Here is an 18,996-nt window from a genome sequence, read left to right as displayed (position 1 = left end):
ACAGGAAAATTAAACATTAGGGGGCAAATCTATCAAAATATCAATTGAGAGCTTAATACAGTGATCCCCAACCAGTGGCTCAGGGCAACATGTTGCTCCCCAACCCCTTGGGTGTTGCTCTCAGTGCCCCAAACCAGGGAGTTATTTTTGAATTCCTGACTTGGGGGCAAGTTTTGGTTGAATAAAAACAAGTTTCCTACCAAATAAAGCCCCTGTTAGCTGATAGGGTGCATAGAGGCCCCTAATAGCCAATCACAGCCCTTATTTGGCTCCTCCATGAACTTTTATGGTGCTTGTGTTGCTCCCCAAGTCTTTTTACATTTGGCTGTGGCTCACGAGTAAGAAAGGTTGGGGACCCCTGGCTTAATACATAAAAACTCACCCATGTCCTTCTTATTCCTGTGGGGTTTTTAGAACCATATTTATCAATGGAGGAAAGTTAAAACTCATAATTTGATAAATACACTTGAAAAAATCCCATAGGAATGAACAGAATGTGGGTGAGTTTTAATGCATTAAGCTCTAAACTCTCATTTTGATAAATCTGCCCCTAAATGTACGTAGTATTTAGTAACGCATCCGTCTTTATAATAACTGACAATATAAATATGCCTCAAACAGTTGGGGTGTAGTGCGGCTTAGTTTCACTAAGACATTAAATTCCTTAATCTCTGCCTGGGCTGTTACTCCTTATTAAGGAATCCCACATGTGGCTGGATGCCCGAAACTTCTCTATATAAAGGCAGACACCCCGTCCTGTGACGGGCACACAGGAGGTCATTCTTGGAGCAGCCCCCGGCACCTCGGCATTCAGGTAATACATGGTTTCTGTAGGGATCCGTGCTGATTGTGAGGCTTTATGCAGTTATTCTTTATACTGCTGGCATGCAAGCTTGTATATGTATAATATATGTATAAATCATACTAAGCCATAGATAGTGGACCTGCAATTAATAACTAGTGTCTTCTCCAGTAATTAAATTCATTTATTTTATATATTAACAATTATTTAGATGAAATTGTGATATATTAGATATAAAGTATGTATAAATATCTGTGGGTAAAATGTATGCATATAAATGTTTAATGGCTTATATCCTATATATATATATATATATATATATATATATACATATACATATAGGACTTATAAAAACAAAAAAATTATTTATTTAGATGAAATTGTGATACATTAGATATAAAAGGTATAAATATATAGGGCTAAAAATGAATGCATATGAATGTTTACTGGCTTATATCCTTTACCGCTTCTCCTGAGCAGTACCCAATACATCTATTTTAGATATTTATATTTTAACAATATACATTTATTTCGATTAAATTGTATTAAATGAAACTATTAAGCGGTTTCATTTCGAAGGATTATATGAAACATATTTGTCATTTTTGTGGGTTGTATCATTCATATTTTGTAAAACCTTTTTTTATGAAGTCATTAAGTGGGTAGGAAATTAAAAACAATGCCAAAAATGCCTTCAACTCTTTCTTATTGTATGCGGAAGGGATAGAGGCACCGGATTCGGAAATAAATCTGCCCAAAGGAATATTTTTGTTGAAATTGGAAAGCTTGCTAAGACTGGCAGTTGCTTTAATAAATACATATTATTACATATTATATGGGGAGGTGAGAGATAAGCAGAATAAGATGCTATTTGGGCAGATTATGCTTTTCATTGTTTTTTACAAGCCAAATAGCAGAAATATGGGAAGGTTTTAGGAAATCAGCTTTTAAAATTGTAAATGGACACCTATGAGTTAAAAGCACAATTTTCAGTTTAGAAGCAAAATACATGTATGGGATCTATTATCCGGAAACCTGGTATTCATAAAGTTTCACATTAAGGGAAGGTCATCTTCCATAGATTTTATTTTAATCAAATAATTCAAATTTTTGAATAAGATTCTCTGTAATAATAAAACAGTACCTGTACTTGATCCCAACTAAGATATAATTACCCCTTATTGGGGGCAGAACAGCCCTATTGGGTTTATTTAATGGTTAAACGATTCCCTTTTCTCTGTAATAATAAAACAGTACCTGCACTTGATCCCAACTAAGATATAATTACCCCTTATTGGGGGCAGAACAGCCCTATTGGGTTTATTTAATGGTTAAATGATTCCCTTTTCTCTGTAATAATAAAACAGTACCTGTACTTGATCCCAACTAAGATATAATTACCCCTTATTGGGGGCAGAACAACCCTATTGGGTTTATTTAATGGTTAAATTATTCCCTTTTTCTCTGTAATAATAAAACAGTACCTGTACTTGATCCCAACTAAGATATAATTACCCCTTATTGGGGCAGAACAGCCCTATTGGGTTTATTTAATGGTTAAATTATTCCCTTTTCTCTGTAATAATAAAACAGTACCTGTACTTGATCCCAACTAAGATATAATTACCCCTTATTGGGGGTAGAATAATCCTATTGGGTTTATTTAATGTTCAAATGATTTTTAGTAGGGTAATGGTATGGAGATCCAAATTACGGAAAGATCTTTTGTTGCGGAATAATGCTATTTTTGTTGCCATTTATTATGTGACAAAACGAAGACAAATCCGAAATAAAAGAAACGCCATCTAAATGCTGTCGAGCCCATGTAGAAGTCAATGGAAGGTGTCCTTTTTACAGCTAGAACTTCTGTCTTTGCTTCATGGAAAAGTTGAGGTTTTCGTCCTTTTTTTTCAGTCTTTTTTCACGTGTGCTTTTAAAAAATGGATCTTTAACTAAATGACCAGACATTTGTGCAAATGAGTTAAGTCGTGGTATCAAGAAACTCTAAAACCACAAAAATCTGAAAGTTTTCTAAAAAGATTCTTTAACATTTGTCAGCAAAATCTTCATTGCTTTTCTTCTCATTTATATTTTGAAACGCTGCTCAGTATACCCTTGAATTCCGGAGCAGTTACTGCCAAGCATGAGGCGGGTATATTTTTTCTAATATACTTTTGTAAAGTAATAGGTTGCGGTCATTAAAAAAATAAACCTAAAGAAAAATCTCCCTCTGGTTATAGGTCAAACCTTTTTTCTATTAATACACAATAAAAACCGTTGCCTATGAATTCCCAGCAACATAGCGAATCCACGGTTAGGTCTGTCCCTTGAATCCTAGAACCTCCGTTCCTAGAATGTGATTTATAGATGAGGGAGTGAATAGAACTGACAGATGAAGATAAGTAGAGAGACAGTAGACCAGAGCGAATATTACTGACAGTAGGGCCGGGGCATTCTATGAAGCTATAGTCTGTCAAAATACTGGAGTATAAATGTTAGCGTAAAAAAACGATTCTCTTATTAAAAAAAGGGAGTTTAAAGCGTTTCCCACGCAACATTTTTCAATTTAGTTTTTTCTGACTCAATTAAGTGATTTAATGCCCAAAACACAGTTTTCACTAAATTGGAGAAGGCTCCAGTTTGCTTCTTTACGTTATTTCTGGGAGTACTTGCCACATTTTTCCTATGTGGGGTGTTTTTTTTTTTGCCTGTTACCACATTTAAGCTGTTTCTATTGGTGCAATGTAAACTAAGGCCACAAAATTGCCTTGTGGTTAAGGGTTGTCAGTTACAGTATCATTATGTCCATTGTCCATTAGTGAGCGTAATTGGGAAAGAAAAATAGAAATAACTTTATTGGCACAGTCCTTAATTTAAAGTTTATTGAATGTATTTAAACCTGGGGATTTCCAGATATTGGGTCTTTCTGTAATTTGGATCTCTGTACTATAAGTCTTCTAAAAAAACATTTAAATATTAAATAAACCCAATAGGGCTGTTCTGCCCCCAATAAGGGGTAATTATATCTTAGTTGGGATCAAGTACAGGTACTGTTTTATTATTACAGAGAAAAGGGAATCATTTAACCATTAAATAAACCCAATAGGGCTGTTCTGCCCCCAATAAGGGGTAATTATATCTTAGTTGGGATCAAGTACAGGTACTGTTTTATTATTACAGAGAAAAGGGAATCATTTAACCATTAAATAAACCCAATAGGGCTGTTCTGCCCCAATAAGGGTAATTATATCTTAGTTGGGATCAAGTACAGATACTGTTTTATTATTACAGAGAAAAGGGAATCATTTAACCATTAAATAAACCCAATAGGGCTGTTCTGCCCCAATAAGGGGTAATTATATCTTAGTTGGGATCAAGTACAGGTACTGTTTTATTATTACAGAGAAAAGGGAATCATTTAACCATTAAATAAACCCAATAGGGCTGTTCTGCCCCAATAAGGGTAATTATATCTTAGTTGGGATCAAGTACAGATACTGTTTTATTATTACAGAGAAAAGGGAATCATTTAACCATTAAATAAACCCAATAGGGCTGTTCTGCCCCAATAAGGGGTAATTATATCTTAGTTGGGATCAAGTACAGGTACTGTTTTATTATTACAGAGAAAAGGGAATCATTTAACCATTAAATAAACCCAATAGGGCTGTTCTGCCCCCAATAAGGGGTAATTATATCTTAGTTGGGATCAAGTACAGGTACTGTTTTATTATTACAGAGAAAAGGGAATCATTTAACCATTAAATAAACCCAATAGGGCTGTTCTGCCCCCAATATGGGGTAATTATATCTTAGTTGGGATCAAGTACAGGTACTGTTTTTACAGAGAAAAGGGAATCAATTTAAAAAATTTCAATTATTTGCTTGCAATGGAGTCTATGGGAGATGGGCTTCCCATCATTTGGAACTTTCCAGTAACACTAGATTTTTGAGGTTTTATTTTTTTAAACTACAACTAAACTCATTTCCACAAATGTCAGTCATTTATCAAAAAATATGAATGGAAAAAGTTGTGGGGAAAAAAATGCTTGAAAAACCGCAACTTTTTTGCATTGTCGTACAAATGGCAGCATCAAAAAACCCTGAAAACCTCTATAACCACAAAGCAAAGAAATATCTTCCAGTTGTAAAAGGGACTTCTACCTTTGGCTTCTACATGATCTCAATAGGTTTAAGCTGGCGTATTCTTTCATTCGGATGTATTGCAGTTTTGTCACATAATAAATTACGATAAAAATCACTTTTTTTTTCCACAACAAAATCACGTTTTTGGCATTAAAAAAATCCGGACCAAAAAAACAAGCAATAGCAAATGCCCCCCTTATAGTTGTAATCACTTTGCGTATTCAGTTTATTGACGATTCATATGGTCAGTTGACCTGAATTGCCACAAAAAATGCATTTGCAAGAAATTACATTAACACAAGTTTGTGCTTTACAGTAAATGTTGGAAAATAAATTTGGCTAATTGCGTTGCTCTGTGAGGCTGTCATTTTATTAATATGGTTACTATTTGGGACTTACTTTTTGATTAAGGTCCTCTCCCTATTCATACACCTGATTTACTGCCACTACCTGGTTGCTAAGGCTAATTTGAACCCTAGAAACAAAATAACTGCTGCAATTGCAGACTGAAAGATTTTCTAAACAAAAAGTGAATTAACAATAAAAAAAGAAGACCACTTGCAAATTGTATTAGAATATTACATTCTGCACTTAGAGTAGGAAAGGCTTTATATAAAGAAGTGTTTTGATTGTGGGTTTTAGGTGTTTTTATAAAACTTGCAGTTAGCAGCCTTCCTTCAGTACAAGCATGGACAAGCGACAGTAAAACCTGCCGGGGTATTACTGACAGGCTGTATTTATAAGGTACTGACAAGGCTGAGCCTTTTGCTCCACTGATAGCAGGATATTGTCTATTAGAGCTCACTCACAATGTGCCTTTTTAAATGTACTTTTTAAATGTTCAGCTGCCTCTGGGGGTCATAAATAAAAAGAAATATACACAGATGAGATAAGATTAATTCATTGCATTAGATAAATAAATGTACATATACAGGGTCGAACTGGGGGGTGCAGTGCCCACCGGTGCTTCTGCCTCAGGGGCCCCTGCACCTCCCAATGGCCCCAACTGCCTTCACCCCCTCCCCCGCAGAAGCCCCCTCTGAGCCCCTTCCCCAAGCATGCCTAAATGAAACTCACCTGTGGCATGTCAGGGGTTGGGGAGACCGGTGGATCGTGGGAGTGCCCTGGGGGGTTCGAGTCTGGGCCGATGGGGCCCACCAGATTTTTTCCCAGTCAAACGCTGTATATATATATATATCATTCTGATCGAGTCCAGTCTGTGTGAAATTCTTTAAAGAAGAGGGAAAGTTATAATTGTAGATTGTAAGCTCTTTTGGGCAGGGCTCTCTTCCCCTCTTGTATCGGTTATTGATTGCTTTATATGTTACTCTGTATGTCCAATGTATGTAACCCACTTATTGTACAGCGCTGCGGGATATGTTGGCGCTTTATAAATAAATGTTAATAATAATAATCACTGGGGGGTACCAAAATATTAGACACCCCCCAGTGAATGTAATCGCTTACCTGATACCCCGGGATAGCAGTTTACAAAGAAAGGAAAAAATAAGGCATTATTACCACAAAATATGGATTATATAACACATACAAAATCCCCCTCTGCCTGTGGTTTCTAAAACGCGTTGGAGATAAAACATTTTTCCATAAAGCGGTTTGGAAATTAGCTTAAGAGGTACATGAGCAATTTATACATTTTACCCGTATCTAACTGCAGCACTGTAAAACATTTTCCCATATAGTGGTCTGATAATTCCATTTTCATGGGCCAGATTGTAATAAAATACTGTAATGCAAAAAACATTGATGGTACCCGTAGGAGCACAAAAATCTAATAGAACCACCTCCAGCCCTTGGGCCTCTAGATGTTATTGTAGCCAAGAGCCCCTATTAAAATCATGTACATTGGACATTATTTAGCGTTTGTGAGGGGCCCTGGTATAGTGGCAGTAACATTTTAGCTTTGAGAGCTAGTGATTGCAATACCCAGCTTCCATCTGTAAATGATAATATGACTTAAACCATTTCTAGATCAGTTTTCCCATGGCAGAACAGGGATAAATTACCCTGTCAAATAAACCCAGTCTATTGTTAGACTGACATTTTCCTATGATTAATTGCCAGCCTCATTTAGAGCCTTTGACAACTGGAAATAAATATTGCTCACTTTTCTTTGGCAGTATCTATGTGATCATATGTAAGTCATGCCTTAATTGCACACATCCAGGGTTACATATCAGCGCTGACACAACCGTCTCTCCCATATAGAAAGACAAACAGAATTTGTAATGGTTTAAGGAAAGCATTCTACACACATTCTACACATGGAACCCAGAATCTAATCTGGTTATGTAATGACACATACAACTTTCACCGACTTGTGCAGAAAGATGGATAACCCAAGCAAAGGATTAAAATTCCAACCTTATTATGAAATGGAGATGAAGACCCCAATCAACCTACACTGCTAATCCTTAATTGATAACCATTGATTGCTAATCATTAAACAATGAGGCAAGCATTTATAATTCCAGGGTCATTTGGGGTAGGAAACAAATATTTTGTTTGGAGAAATGGTTGTTAAAGTTGAAGAGATGGAAGGCAAGCCATTGTCTATTTTGCTGTCTTACAAAGGGCCATAAACCTTTTATTTCTGCCTGCTCCCTTGTCGTCCCCTTTTACCCACAGTACCTTCCTGTAGTTCTCTACTACCCCTCTTCTCTTTACTACTGAACTATTGGGCCTCTTCCTCCCCTTCTGTACCTCTGATGGCCTCTACTTTTCTTTAGTTTCCCCATTGCCTTATGCATCCTTTCTTCTTCACAAGCTTTCATCACCTGGCCTCCTTCCTTTCTTCCTCTCGTCTGCATAGGTCCCTTAGGAGGAGATCAGATATGAGTTAAGGTCCTCAGGGCAAAAAAGATCCCCTGCATCCCACCCTAGTTAATTCTCAACCTCAGTAACACTATTGCTGTAAAGATTAATCTTTTATAAAATTCAGGGGTGGTCAGAACAACCTCACAAATCTATTCCAAAGCAGTATTACTGTCAGAAATGTATTTTTAATTCATTTGTTTTTCCTTTCTAGGCCTCTGGTCACCTTATCATTTACAGTAGGGGTACATTATCCCTTATAATACATCTACTGTACAGCGCTGCGTACATAAGTAGCGCTTTATAAATAAAAATATACATACATACATACATGAGTGATACTCAGAGTTCCCTGTATAACTCAGCCTGCAGCCTTGTGCCTTTATATGGTCACAGAACCCCTCAGTGACTGCTAATATCCTTATCATTTACAGTAGGGGGTACATTATCTCTTATAATACATGAGTGATACTCAGAGTTCCCTGTATAACTCAGCCTGCAGCCTTGTGCCTTTATATGGTCACAGAACCCCTCAGTGACTGCTAATATCCTTATCATTTACAGTAGGGGGTACATTATCTCTTATAATACATGAGTGATACTCAGAGTTCCCTGTATAACTCAGCCTGCAGCCTTGTGCCTTTATATGGTCACAGAACCCCTCAGTGACTGCTAATATCCTTATCATTTACAGTAGGGGGTACATTATCTCTTATAATACATGAGTGATACTCAGAGTTCCCTGTATAACTCAGCCTGCAGCCTTGTGCCTTTATATGGGCACAGAACCCCTCAGTGACTGCTAATATCCTTATCATTTACAGTAGGGGGTACATTATCTCTTATAATACATGAGTGATACTCAGAGTTCCCTGTATAACTCAGCCTGCAGCCTTGTGCCTTTATATGGTCACAGAACCCCTCAGTGACTTTTAATATCCTTATCATTTACAGTAGGGGGTACATTATCCCTTATAATACATGAGTGATACTCAGAGTTCCCTGTATAACTCAGCCTGCAGCCTTGTGCCTTTATATGGGCACAGAGCCCCTCAGTGACTGCTAATATCCTTATCATTTACAGTAGGGGGTACATTATCCCTTATAATACATGAGTGATACTCAGAGTTCCCTGTATAACTCAGCCTGCAGCCTTGTGCCTTTATATGGGGGGCACAGAACCCCTCAGTGACTGCTAATATCCTTATCATTTACAGTAGGGGGTACATTATGCCTTATAATACATGAGTGATACTCAGAGTTCCCTGTATAACTCAGCCTGCAGCCTTGTGCCTTTATATGGGCACAGAGCCCCTCAGTGACTGCTAATATCCTTATCATTTACAGTAGGGGGTATATTATCCCTTATAATACATGAATGATACTCAGTTCCCTGTATAATTGATATTATACTTTTGTGACTATTAGGGCAGATTAATTAAAATATGAGTTTAGAGCTTAATACATAAAAACTCATGTTCTATTCAATCCTATGGGTATATAACTTTCACTCATTGATAAATATGCTTTTAAAAATTCCATAGGAATGAATAGAAAGTGGGTGAGTTTTTATGAATTTCACTCTAAACTCACATTTTGATAAATCTGTCCTTTAATATTCTTAATATGTAATAGGGGGTTACATTATTTATTTGAAATGTGATACTCGGTAATCCAAGCTGTATAACTCAAACTGCAACTATATACCTTCTTATGGTCACCATCAAAAGTAGGGCATTGTTATAAATACTGTGCATACCCACAGCAACCATTCAATAATTCATTTTTTTTTCAGCCAGCTTCAGGTAGAACATTGAAAGCCAGCTTTAGATTGGTTGCCATAGGTTACAGACAATGTGCACATTTCCCCATAAATTAAACCATTTCATAAATTAAACCATGTTTTAATATTCTCTTGAATGATTGAAGATTTATGTTTCAAATATGAATTTATATTGATACACACACATATATATATATATATGTTTGTCTTAATTGTCTTATTTGACACCAGACAAATCAATAGATTTCTTGTGCCTCTTTTGATGTAACTTTATTATATATCTGTATTTCTCATCAAAAAGGTCTCATAGCAGTGGACTATCATTTAAAAAATGATAGCACTTGCCCTGTACAATTACAATCTTTTTTTACTGGAAGCTACTGATTTTCTGTTAAGACAGAATTATTTTCTATATGACAATAAATACAAAAATGAGGCACAGCTATGGGGGTGAAATTTGCCCCGTCATATGCCAAGCTCATGATTGGTTGGTGGGAGGATCATTTTATATATAAAACTGACAATCCCTTCAAGCAATTGTTTGTATTTTATGGTCGCTCACTTGGGTGAGTGTAATGGAGGTGACACTAACAGATTGCAAGTAACAGGTATAGATAAATTTAAGAAAAGTGCGAGAGGTGGGGATCCTATCCCCCAGACTTCTCCAACTCGAGACTAAAGGTGCCCATACATCTTCAGATCCGATTGCTTGGCGATGTCGCCAAGCGAGCGGATCTTCTCCCGATATCCCCCACCTACGGGTGGGCGATATCGGGAGAATCCACACTAATTCGATTGTTTAGCCCTGGAGCCAGACGATTGAATTATAACGACGGGTATAGTCGGTCCGAGGACTGCATCGGTTTCCCGATCCAACTAGATTTTTCAACCTGCCCGATCGAGATCTGCCCGATTTCAGGCTAGATATTGGCGGGGCAGGCCCGTTGGTAGTGCACATACACGAGCCGATTAGAATCGGCCCGTGTATGGGGACCTTTAGTGGATTTTTCCATCTACATACTAGAATTCCTGATGGTCTAAATCAGGGGTAGGGAACCTAAGGCTCGGGAGCCATATGTGGCTCTTTTGATGGCTGCATCTGGCTCGCTGCCAAATCTTTAATAAATAAAATAACGTGGAGCACAGGCCACGCCGTCCTCCGCATCGCATCTGGCATCCTTGGGACCCACCCTAACTTGCCCCTGCGCTTGGCGGATAGAAGACATGTTCTAAGCCTTAGAACCCATCTTCTATTCCTGAGCGAGGCCACTCCCTCCTCTGCATCGCATCCGGCATCCTTGGGACCCACCCTACTGCAGCATCCGGGGCCAAACATATTGTATGGCTCTCACAGAATTACATTTTAAAATATGTGGTGTTTATGGCTCTCTCAGCCAAAAAGGTTCCCGACCCCTGGTCTAAATAGTGACTATGATGTACCTTGTTTTTTTTTATTACTTTGAACCCATACTCCATTATCTCTCTATCTAACATATCTTATCCAGTGTTGGACTGGGGTGCCAAGGGCCCACCAGAAAACCTTAGGCCCACCCCCCCCAGACCACCTTTCTTTCCCTGTTCACTCCCTTTCTTTAATCTCTTAATTACTTCTTTTTATATACTATTATCTATCCTTTCCTCCATTTCTTCTCATATGGAATTGAGTAATGACCATGGTGTAGGCATACAAGGCAAATGGTCAGGAGCAGGAGGGGCCCACTGACACCTGGGCCCACCGGGAGTATTCCTGGTACCCTGGTGGGCCAGTCCGGCACTGATCACTTTCTTTGAAAAACCAAAATTGTTTCCCAAATGATGTTGTATATTGATCTATTAATATGTATCCTTATCCTCTACTAGGGGTAGAAACAATTGTTGTTATTACTATACTATAGTCTTTTACAATTATCTCTTTTAATATGTTTTTTATTTCACCATACTTTTTGTAAGCACGTTTTGGATTGGTCTTTGTATGATTTATTTTAATTGGAAAATACCCGTATAAACAGTCCATATGGGAGGTTGAACATTAGCCAGGATTTGTGGCGAGGCCACAAAGGCCCAGACCTAGGGAGGCACAAACATAGGGCCACCCAAGCCGCAATGAAAGTTTGCTCACATACGGAGCAATGGAGACTGGACGTGCGGAAAACTTCAATAATAAAGTACCTAACTGTAAATATTTGTTCTGATTAAGGGCCAAATTTATCAAAATGTGGGAGGGGGAAAGGATAGAGCTGCTATCTTAATTAATATCTTAATTACTTGGATACTATTTCATTATTTGGTGTTACTGTTGCCTTAACATAGATATAAAACAGAATATTCCTTTGTTACCAATTTTTATACCTCTTTATTTATGCATTTCATGCACCTGGGGAGTGTTACGGACTCCAAATTCTCATCTCAGAAACATCTGCTCATCAAGCGCAGATAATCATGCACATTAAAAACCTGTCTCCCATTTGGACAGTCCCACTGCAGATACACAGGGGGAGGTTAGCGTTTTCAGCCCATCTAGTTATAAAATATTTCTGTGGTGCTGGGCATTGATATCAGGATGAGATGTTACGTTATTAAATAGTGTCCCTTTTGCAGCTAAAGAGCAGTGGGAAATGCCTCGGTTATTCTTGGGAGGAAATGGTCACCTCCATGTTCACTTGTAGATGGTACAGGTAATAGCGTAACCATAAGGCATAAACTAGAACCAGTGCTGGTCAATGGGTGTTTGTGACCAAAGTGGGCTTAAGGTAAAGTAAGTTACAGGTATGAATCTTTTAGTTCCCCCCTTAGTGTAATGTCTAACCCTTTCCATACCACAGATCTTTGACCTTACTGTACTGTGTAGCCAATTAAACAGTGTAATCTATAGCAAGGGTCCCCTGAGCCACATTCAAATGTAAAAAACATTGGGTAACAACACAAGCATGAAAAAGTTTCACTGGGGTCCAAATAAGGGCTGTGATTGGCTATTTGGTAGCATTATGTGGACTAGCAGTAGGGTTGTCCAGTCTTGACCCAGACAGCCTATTTTTCATAAGGGCTATCCAGGTCAAAACTGGCAGCCCAGTTTTTCAAATTAGGAAAATTGGGCAGGACTCTCCTAGACTGACATGGTGATCAGCCAATCCCAGATTGCCACATCATAGCCGTGTCCTGTGATGTTATCGCTCTACTCAGTTACTCACCATCCGCCAATCTGTCCAGCAGTGTTCCATTCAGAGCACAGTCAGCAAGTCCAAAACGGAGTGCAGAGACCTGCAGCTGTATGAACAATGCCACAAAGTGCAAAAAATGGCCTATTGCAGCCTTTTTTTTAACATTTTGCACACTGCATATGCAAACTACGTTCCTCCAAAACATTTTTTTCCCCAAAAGCCCAGTGTTGGAAGCTCTCTGGCTTTCCAGGTCCCCTTGTTCAAATGGGGGCAATCCTGGGCCCACTTGGGGCAGAGATGTTTCATGGAATCAAAACTGAATAACGTAGAACCAACTAAAACTAGAACCAAATATAAATATACTGAAACCATTAAATGATTGTTGCTCACTATATCTTAACCTCTCCACTATGTTATTTTTCCTTCATAGGGGAAGTTGAAGCAATTAGTCTCTGAGTATCTTCTTGCCCTTAGTCTTTGAGTATCGGTTCTTCTTGCCCTTAGTCTTTGAGTATCGGTTCTTCTTGCCTTAGTCTTTGAGTATCGGTTCTTCTTGCCCTTAGTCTTTGAGTATCGGTTCTTCTTGCCCTTAGTCTTTAAATATCGGTTTTTCTTGCCCTTAGTCTTTACGTTTCGGTTCTTTTTGTCCTTAGTCTTTGAGTATCGGTTCTTCCTGCCCTTAGTCTTTGAGTATCGGTTCTTCCTGCCCTTAGTCTTTGAGTATCGGTTCTTCTTGCCCTTAGTCTTTGAGTATCGGTTCTTCTTGCCCTTAGTCTTTGAGTATCGGTTCTTCTTGCCCTTAGTCTTTGAGTATCGGTTCTTCCTGCCCTTAGTCTTTGAGTATCGGTTCTTCCTGCCCTTAGTCTTTGAGTATCGGTTCTTCCTGCCCTTAGTCTTTGAGTATCGGTTCTTCTTGCCTTAAAGTATCGGTTCTTCTTGCCCTTAGTCTTTGAGTATCGGTTCTTCTTGCCCTTAGTCTTTGAGTATCGGTTCTTCCTGCCCTTAGTCTTTGAGTATCGGTTCTTCCTGCCCTTAGTCTTTGAGTATCGGTTCTTCCTGCCCTTAGTCTTTGAGTATCGGTTCTTCTTGCCTTAAAGTATCGGTTCTTCTTGCCCTTAGTCTTTGAGTATCGGTTCTTCTTGCCCTTCGTCTTTGAGTATCGGTTCTTCTTGCCCTTAGTCTTTAAGTTTCGGTTCTTTTTGTCCTTAGTCTTTGAGTATCGGTTCTTCATGCCCTTAGTCTTTGAGTATCGGTTCTTCTTGCCCTTAGTCTTTGAGTATCGGTTCTTCTTGCCTTAGTCTTTGAGTATCGGTTCTTCTTGCCTTAGTCTTTGAGTATCGGTTCTTCTTGCCTTAGTCTTTGAGTATCGGTTCTTCTTGCCTTAGTCTTTGAGTATCGGTTCTTCGTGCCCTTAGTCTTTGAGTATCAGTTCTTCTTGCCTTAGTCTTTGAGTATCAGTTCTTCTTGCCCTTAGTCATTGAGTATCAGTTCTTCTTGCCCTTAGTCATTGAGTATCGGTTCTTCTTGCCCTAAGAACGTCATTCATCTCTTTACTGTTCGTAAATGTCTTCTAACACTCTCCTAGGATTAATTTAGTGTTGAGAAATATGTCCTCTTCTCAATGGCCTGCCTAGTTTTTCTGGGCCATACCAATGATTGGAGCCACTGTGCCTTATTCATCTATTATTCCAGACATAAGTATTGCTCCATACCTATCACTGTGATTATAGCCTCAAAAATCAATATAATAGTCTGTCTTGGAAGCTTGGACGTATATAAATCAAGCCAAGCCACATTCCACCCGGAGTCTACTTTTATCTGTATATAATGCTTATGGGTCAAAAAAGATACATTTCAAACATTGCTTGATATAATAAATATTCCTGTTATTGGAGTAGCAGCTTATTTTTCATAAAAACAATGAGCGTTTGCAAGACTCACCCTCCTTCTCTTTTCTCATGTGCGGATCTCTGTAGTATTTAACTGATAATCCAAGCCATATGGCAGCCTGTTCTAGGTTGGGAGATGTTGGGGCAGAAATTGCTTCACTTTAAGTTAATCAGTCCCCTAATTAATCAGATTAAAAACGGAGCCTTCCAGTGGTGCCACTTATGTGCCTTCAATGGGAACACAGAACCCAGAGCCTGCAGTCCCATATTTCATCCATAATGAACTTATACACAAGCTGATGAGTCAGGCTCCAGACTCAGTATGTGGCATACACTAAATGTGACAAAAGCTTTATGATGAGCAGCTGTTTAGCTTTAAACTGACATTTTAGATTGTCTCATAAGACTCCTTTATGACATCTACACACATCAATAAAATGAATTTTAGTACATCCATATGTTACAGTTATACATAGACATAAGCTTCATTTTCCCCAAAAATATGCAGATGCCATCCATATGGTGGCACATTCACACTGGCAGAGCAGGGCTAGAAAGAACAGGGGCCCAAGGCAAAGGTGTCTGCTCAACCTCCCCCCCCCCCCCACTCTCTCGGCAACAACATCCTTCCCCTGTAACTGACGCGCTCCACCATGATACTCCTGCTTCTGCAGCCATATTTGATGAAGTGTAGCTTCAATCCAGAGCTAGGTGTGTAATATTCACAGGGCCAGAAAAGGTGCCCTAGGCACCTACCTACCCTTAGCTCTGGCCCTGCACACTGGCATGGGTCTTGTTGCTGGGTACCACTAAGACAGTGGGCCAGTTATAAAATTAGGGGCACATTGCCCCAAGAGAGAGTAGTAACTCATAGAAACCACCCAGTGCTTAGTTTTTACCAGCGCCGGAACTAGGGGTAGGCAGAAGCGGCACCTACCTACAGTGAGAGGGCGCTAGGCAGGTACCTCTGCTGCCAACCCCTAGTCCAGGACCTCTTACCCACACTGCTGATTTCCAGCACGCCCCCTGCGTGGGGTCTGCATGCCTTACGCGCTGAGGAGGGGGAAGCTGTGGGGGTGAGGTGGCCAGTCGGGTTGCCTAGGGTACCAGGACAGCTTGGCCCGCCTTTGGCTTTTACATGGAGAATAACGAAATCCAAAAAAGGATTTGTTGCCATAGATATGGGCACTAGTGCAAACTTGAGCTCCATGACTGTTACAGGTTTAGGAACATAAAGGGGGTCAATGATGGCCCTGATTGATGCACATGTTTTATATATGTGTTACTATGGGTTACTGTACAACTTATAAGATGTTCGCTTTGAAACAGGTGACCAGTAAATGCTACCTGCAGGTTTGTTGCTATGGGTTACTGCACCTGGGCAAACTTAGTGCCTTTTGTTACATAACCCCCAATGTCTTTTATTACATGTCCCTTAAGTACTTAATATATTTTGTACATTGTTCCTTTCCCATGAATGCATGCAGCCTTCTCACAGGGGATGTATTTATCTGAGCATGCTAAATATCTATTCTGAAATTAATTAAAATATTTAAAAGGATATTATCAGCCCCCAATTTTTATATTTATATGGCCAGTGTTCTATGACAAAATATTAAAACCCTGCAGTGATGTATTGGAAGAAGTTTCAGATTAGATCTCTGACCACTGGGAAGTGAATGCACCATTATAACCATAACTAGAATCCCAGCTATTGAAGGTATTGTTCACCTTTAAATTAACTTTTAGTATGAAATAGATACAGATATTCCGAGACCAATTGCAATTGGCCTTTATTATTATTATTATTGTTATTTTTTTTTTCATGTTTTCAGTTATTAAGCTTTTTGTTTTGAGAGCTCTCTACTTTGGAATTTCAGCAGTTATATGTTTGCTAGGGTCGTATTTACCTTAGCCACTGTGGATTCAATGAGATACTGGAATATGAATAGGATTGGGACTATACAGAAAGATAGGGAATAAAAATTAATAACTATAATTGGTAGCTCACAGAGCGACTGTTTTTTTCCTTTTTTTTGGCTGCCAGGGTCGGTCAGAGACCCCCATTTGAAAGTTAGAAAGACGTAGAAGAGAAAAACAATAATTAAATAACTATAAATAATAAATAATGAAGACCAAATGCAAAGTTTCTAGGACAATCTATAGCATACTAAAATTTTAATTAAATGTGAACCACCCTTTTAAGTATAGTACACAATAGGATGGTGGGTTTAAATATGTAGATGTAGTTAGTGGGGTGTGCGTGGTGTCTCTTTAGGAATTATACATACAGCTCACTTAGTCTTAGGGCTCTGGCACACGGGGAGATTAGTCGCCCGCGGCAAAACTCCCTGTTCGCGGGCGACTAATCTCCCCCGTGTGCCAGAGCTCTTAATGCCAAGGTAAAAACCACAAAAAGGCAAGCCCATTTAATGAGGCTAATTAGATATGTTATTATGTGGCTTGTCTTTTCTACAGATTTCCAGATATGAAGGGAATACTGTTGCTCCTCTTAACCAGTCTCCTGGTGCTAGTCCATTCTCACATCATTCTGGAAGAAAAGAAAGAAGGGACCAACAGTGGAAGTGTAATCAGGTTTTCAGAGCTGCTCCCTCCTATCTCTATTGTGGGTAAGAACCTGAGTTCAGCCTTCCAAAAATGTCAGCTAAATGAGCAGCCACAGCCGGTAACCATGCATTCCGCTCTGCCTTCCCACAGAGTTAACCAAGACGTCGCGAAGAGTAAGCAGAGTGGATGCAGAGAAAAATAAATTGGCAAAGGTAACACATCTGATGGGTGCTGTGTGCATGCAATGCATTGTGCCACCGTTGTCTCTAGGAAAGCCATTAATGCTCCTCTTGTTATCTGAGCCTGACGCATTTTGGACTATAGCACACCACTAAATGTTCTATAGTATGAAATGCATAGCTGATATGCTTTTGTGAACTAAACCTTTTAACAGTACAAAACCTTTTTTAGCTATGAGCCACATTCAAATGTAAAAGGTGCTGGGGAGCCACATAAGCAAAGTAAGAGATCCTGGGGGTTGCCTTGGGCTGTGAATGGCTATTTGGTAGAAGGATCTGGCTAACAGTAAACAAGACAGACAAAAATTCTCAAGCACGACAGGGCTGCTGCTTTGTGAGCGAAAGGAAGGACATGACAATTTGATTGTCTCCATTTGAGAGAGATTATATTTAAAAATCAGTAAATTAGTTAATCAGTTTTGGCCAAACTTTGCACATTGTTTCTGGCTTAAATACAAAGTACTTGTAACGATATGTTGATGTTTTGTTCCACATTTCTTACAGAGGAAAGTACCCCCAAAAAAGAAGCCACGACCCCCTCCTCCACCGAATTGCGTTCCTGTTCTATCAAGCTGCAAAGCGCCGGCCGCGCCATGCTGCGAACACTGTGCCATATGCCATTGCCTCCTCTTCCAGACAGTGTGCTATTATAAGATGGGCTACCCCAACTGCTAGAAGGCCTTGGGGGTATTAAGGGTAGCCCCACTTTAGCAGTTAAATCACAGTTTATTCTGGAACTAAAGACTAGACACGGAAGAATAAAATATATGTCATATACATGAAGCTCCAGCCACCATCTTTAATTGATCTATTTCCTATCGGTGCCTTAAAAACTGTATATAAAAGTTTTTCCAGTAAATGCTAAGGTAGCCATATTGCTGCGGTATTGTAACCAGACATGGACCCTTAACATAACATGGAAGCATCTTATAAAGACACAGGTGTCATGGAAATACACCCAAATTATAAGGTAGACTTTTTCTTTAAAGCAAAAATGTACCCTGTTTGTAGAGTTTCTTTTGTGTATGAGGCCATAGCTTACTGTATGCACAGAGCACCCATTCTCTGAATCAGTTGGGAGCTGTCATATTGCTTGCTTCAGCTGAGGGATTCTCTCTAGCAAAGGTACCCTTGTTTAAATAAATAGGGTTTCTGCCTAGGAAGGCAAATAGAAAAATAAGTGCTGCTGTTAGCTGATGCAGATGGGGGGGCAGCCTGGGGTTCTTTGATCTGCCCATACACAGGCCAATTTATGCTCTGAGGAAAAGGCACTTGGTTGCTTTAATAAAGTTTATGAGACTGAGACCAGTCTCTTATCCAGAAACCCATTATCCAAAAAGCTCCAAAGTAAGGAAAGGCCATTTTCCATCTTTCTATTTCCAATGATTTCCCCTTCCTCTATATTTTGTGCTTGATCCTAGCCACCAAGAAGTAGGGGTAAGTAAGTGAGTGCCTTGGGCACAGATGGGTGGTGCCTGGTCTGGACTGCGATACAAAATAGGCCCTGGCATTCCAAGTACACAAAGGCCCAAACTGCCCCCCACCAGCCCAATAAATAGTGACAGCTCCTTTAGAATTT

General features: G+C 39.3%; 1 protein-coding gene across 1 annotated transcript; it reads left to right on the top strand.

Annotated features, from left to right (window-relative positions):
- Positions 1–776: 776 nt before the first annotated feature.
- Positions 777–18,200, top strand: asip (agouti signaling protein). Its single transcript, XM_031894837.1, has 4 exons — positions 777–814; positions 17,089–17,240; positions 17,329–17,390; positions 17,922–18,200. The coding sequence occupies exons 2-4, from the start codon at positions 17,099–17,101 to the stop codon at positions 18,090–18,092; spliced, it is 375 nt and encodes a 124-aa protein (XP_031750697.1). The 5' UTR covers positions 777–814; positions 17,089–17,098; the 3' UTR covers positions 18,093–18,200.
- The last annotated feature ends 796 nt before the right edge of the window (positions 18,201–18,996 follow it).

The sequence above is a fragment of the Xenopus tropicalis genome, chromosome 10 (assembly GCF_000004195.4).
Source record: "Xenopus tropicalis strain Nigerian chromosome 10, UCB_Xtro_10.0, whole genome shotgun sequence".
Taxonomy (NCBI): Eukaryota; Metazoa; Chordata; class Amphibia; order Anura; family Pipidae; genus Xenopus; species Xenopus tropicalis.
The sequence above is the reverse complement of the archived record's forward strand: the minus strand, read 5'-3'. Positions and strand labels throughout refer to the sequence as shown.

Excerpts from the sequence above, each read along its gene's own strand:
- asip (XM_031894837.1), top strand. The coding sequence starts at position 17,099 with ATGAAGGGAATACTGTTGCTCCTCTTAACCAGTCTCCTGGTGCTAGTC. Across the intron at positions 17,241-17,328 it reads CCCTCCTATCTCTATTGTGG|AGTTAACCAAGACGTCGCGA; the intron begins GTAAGAACCTGA and ends GCCTTCCCACAG. Across the intron at positions 17,391-17,921 it reads AGAAAAATAAATTGGCAAAG|AGGAAAGTACCCCCAAAAAA; the intron begins GTAACACATCTG and ends CATTTCTTACAG.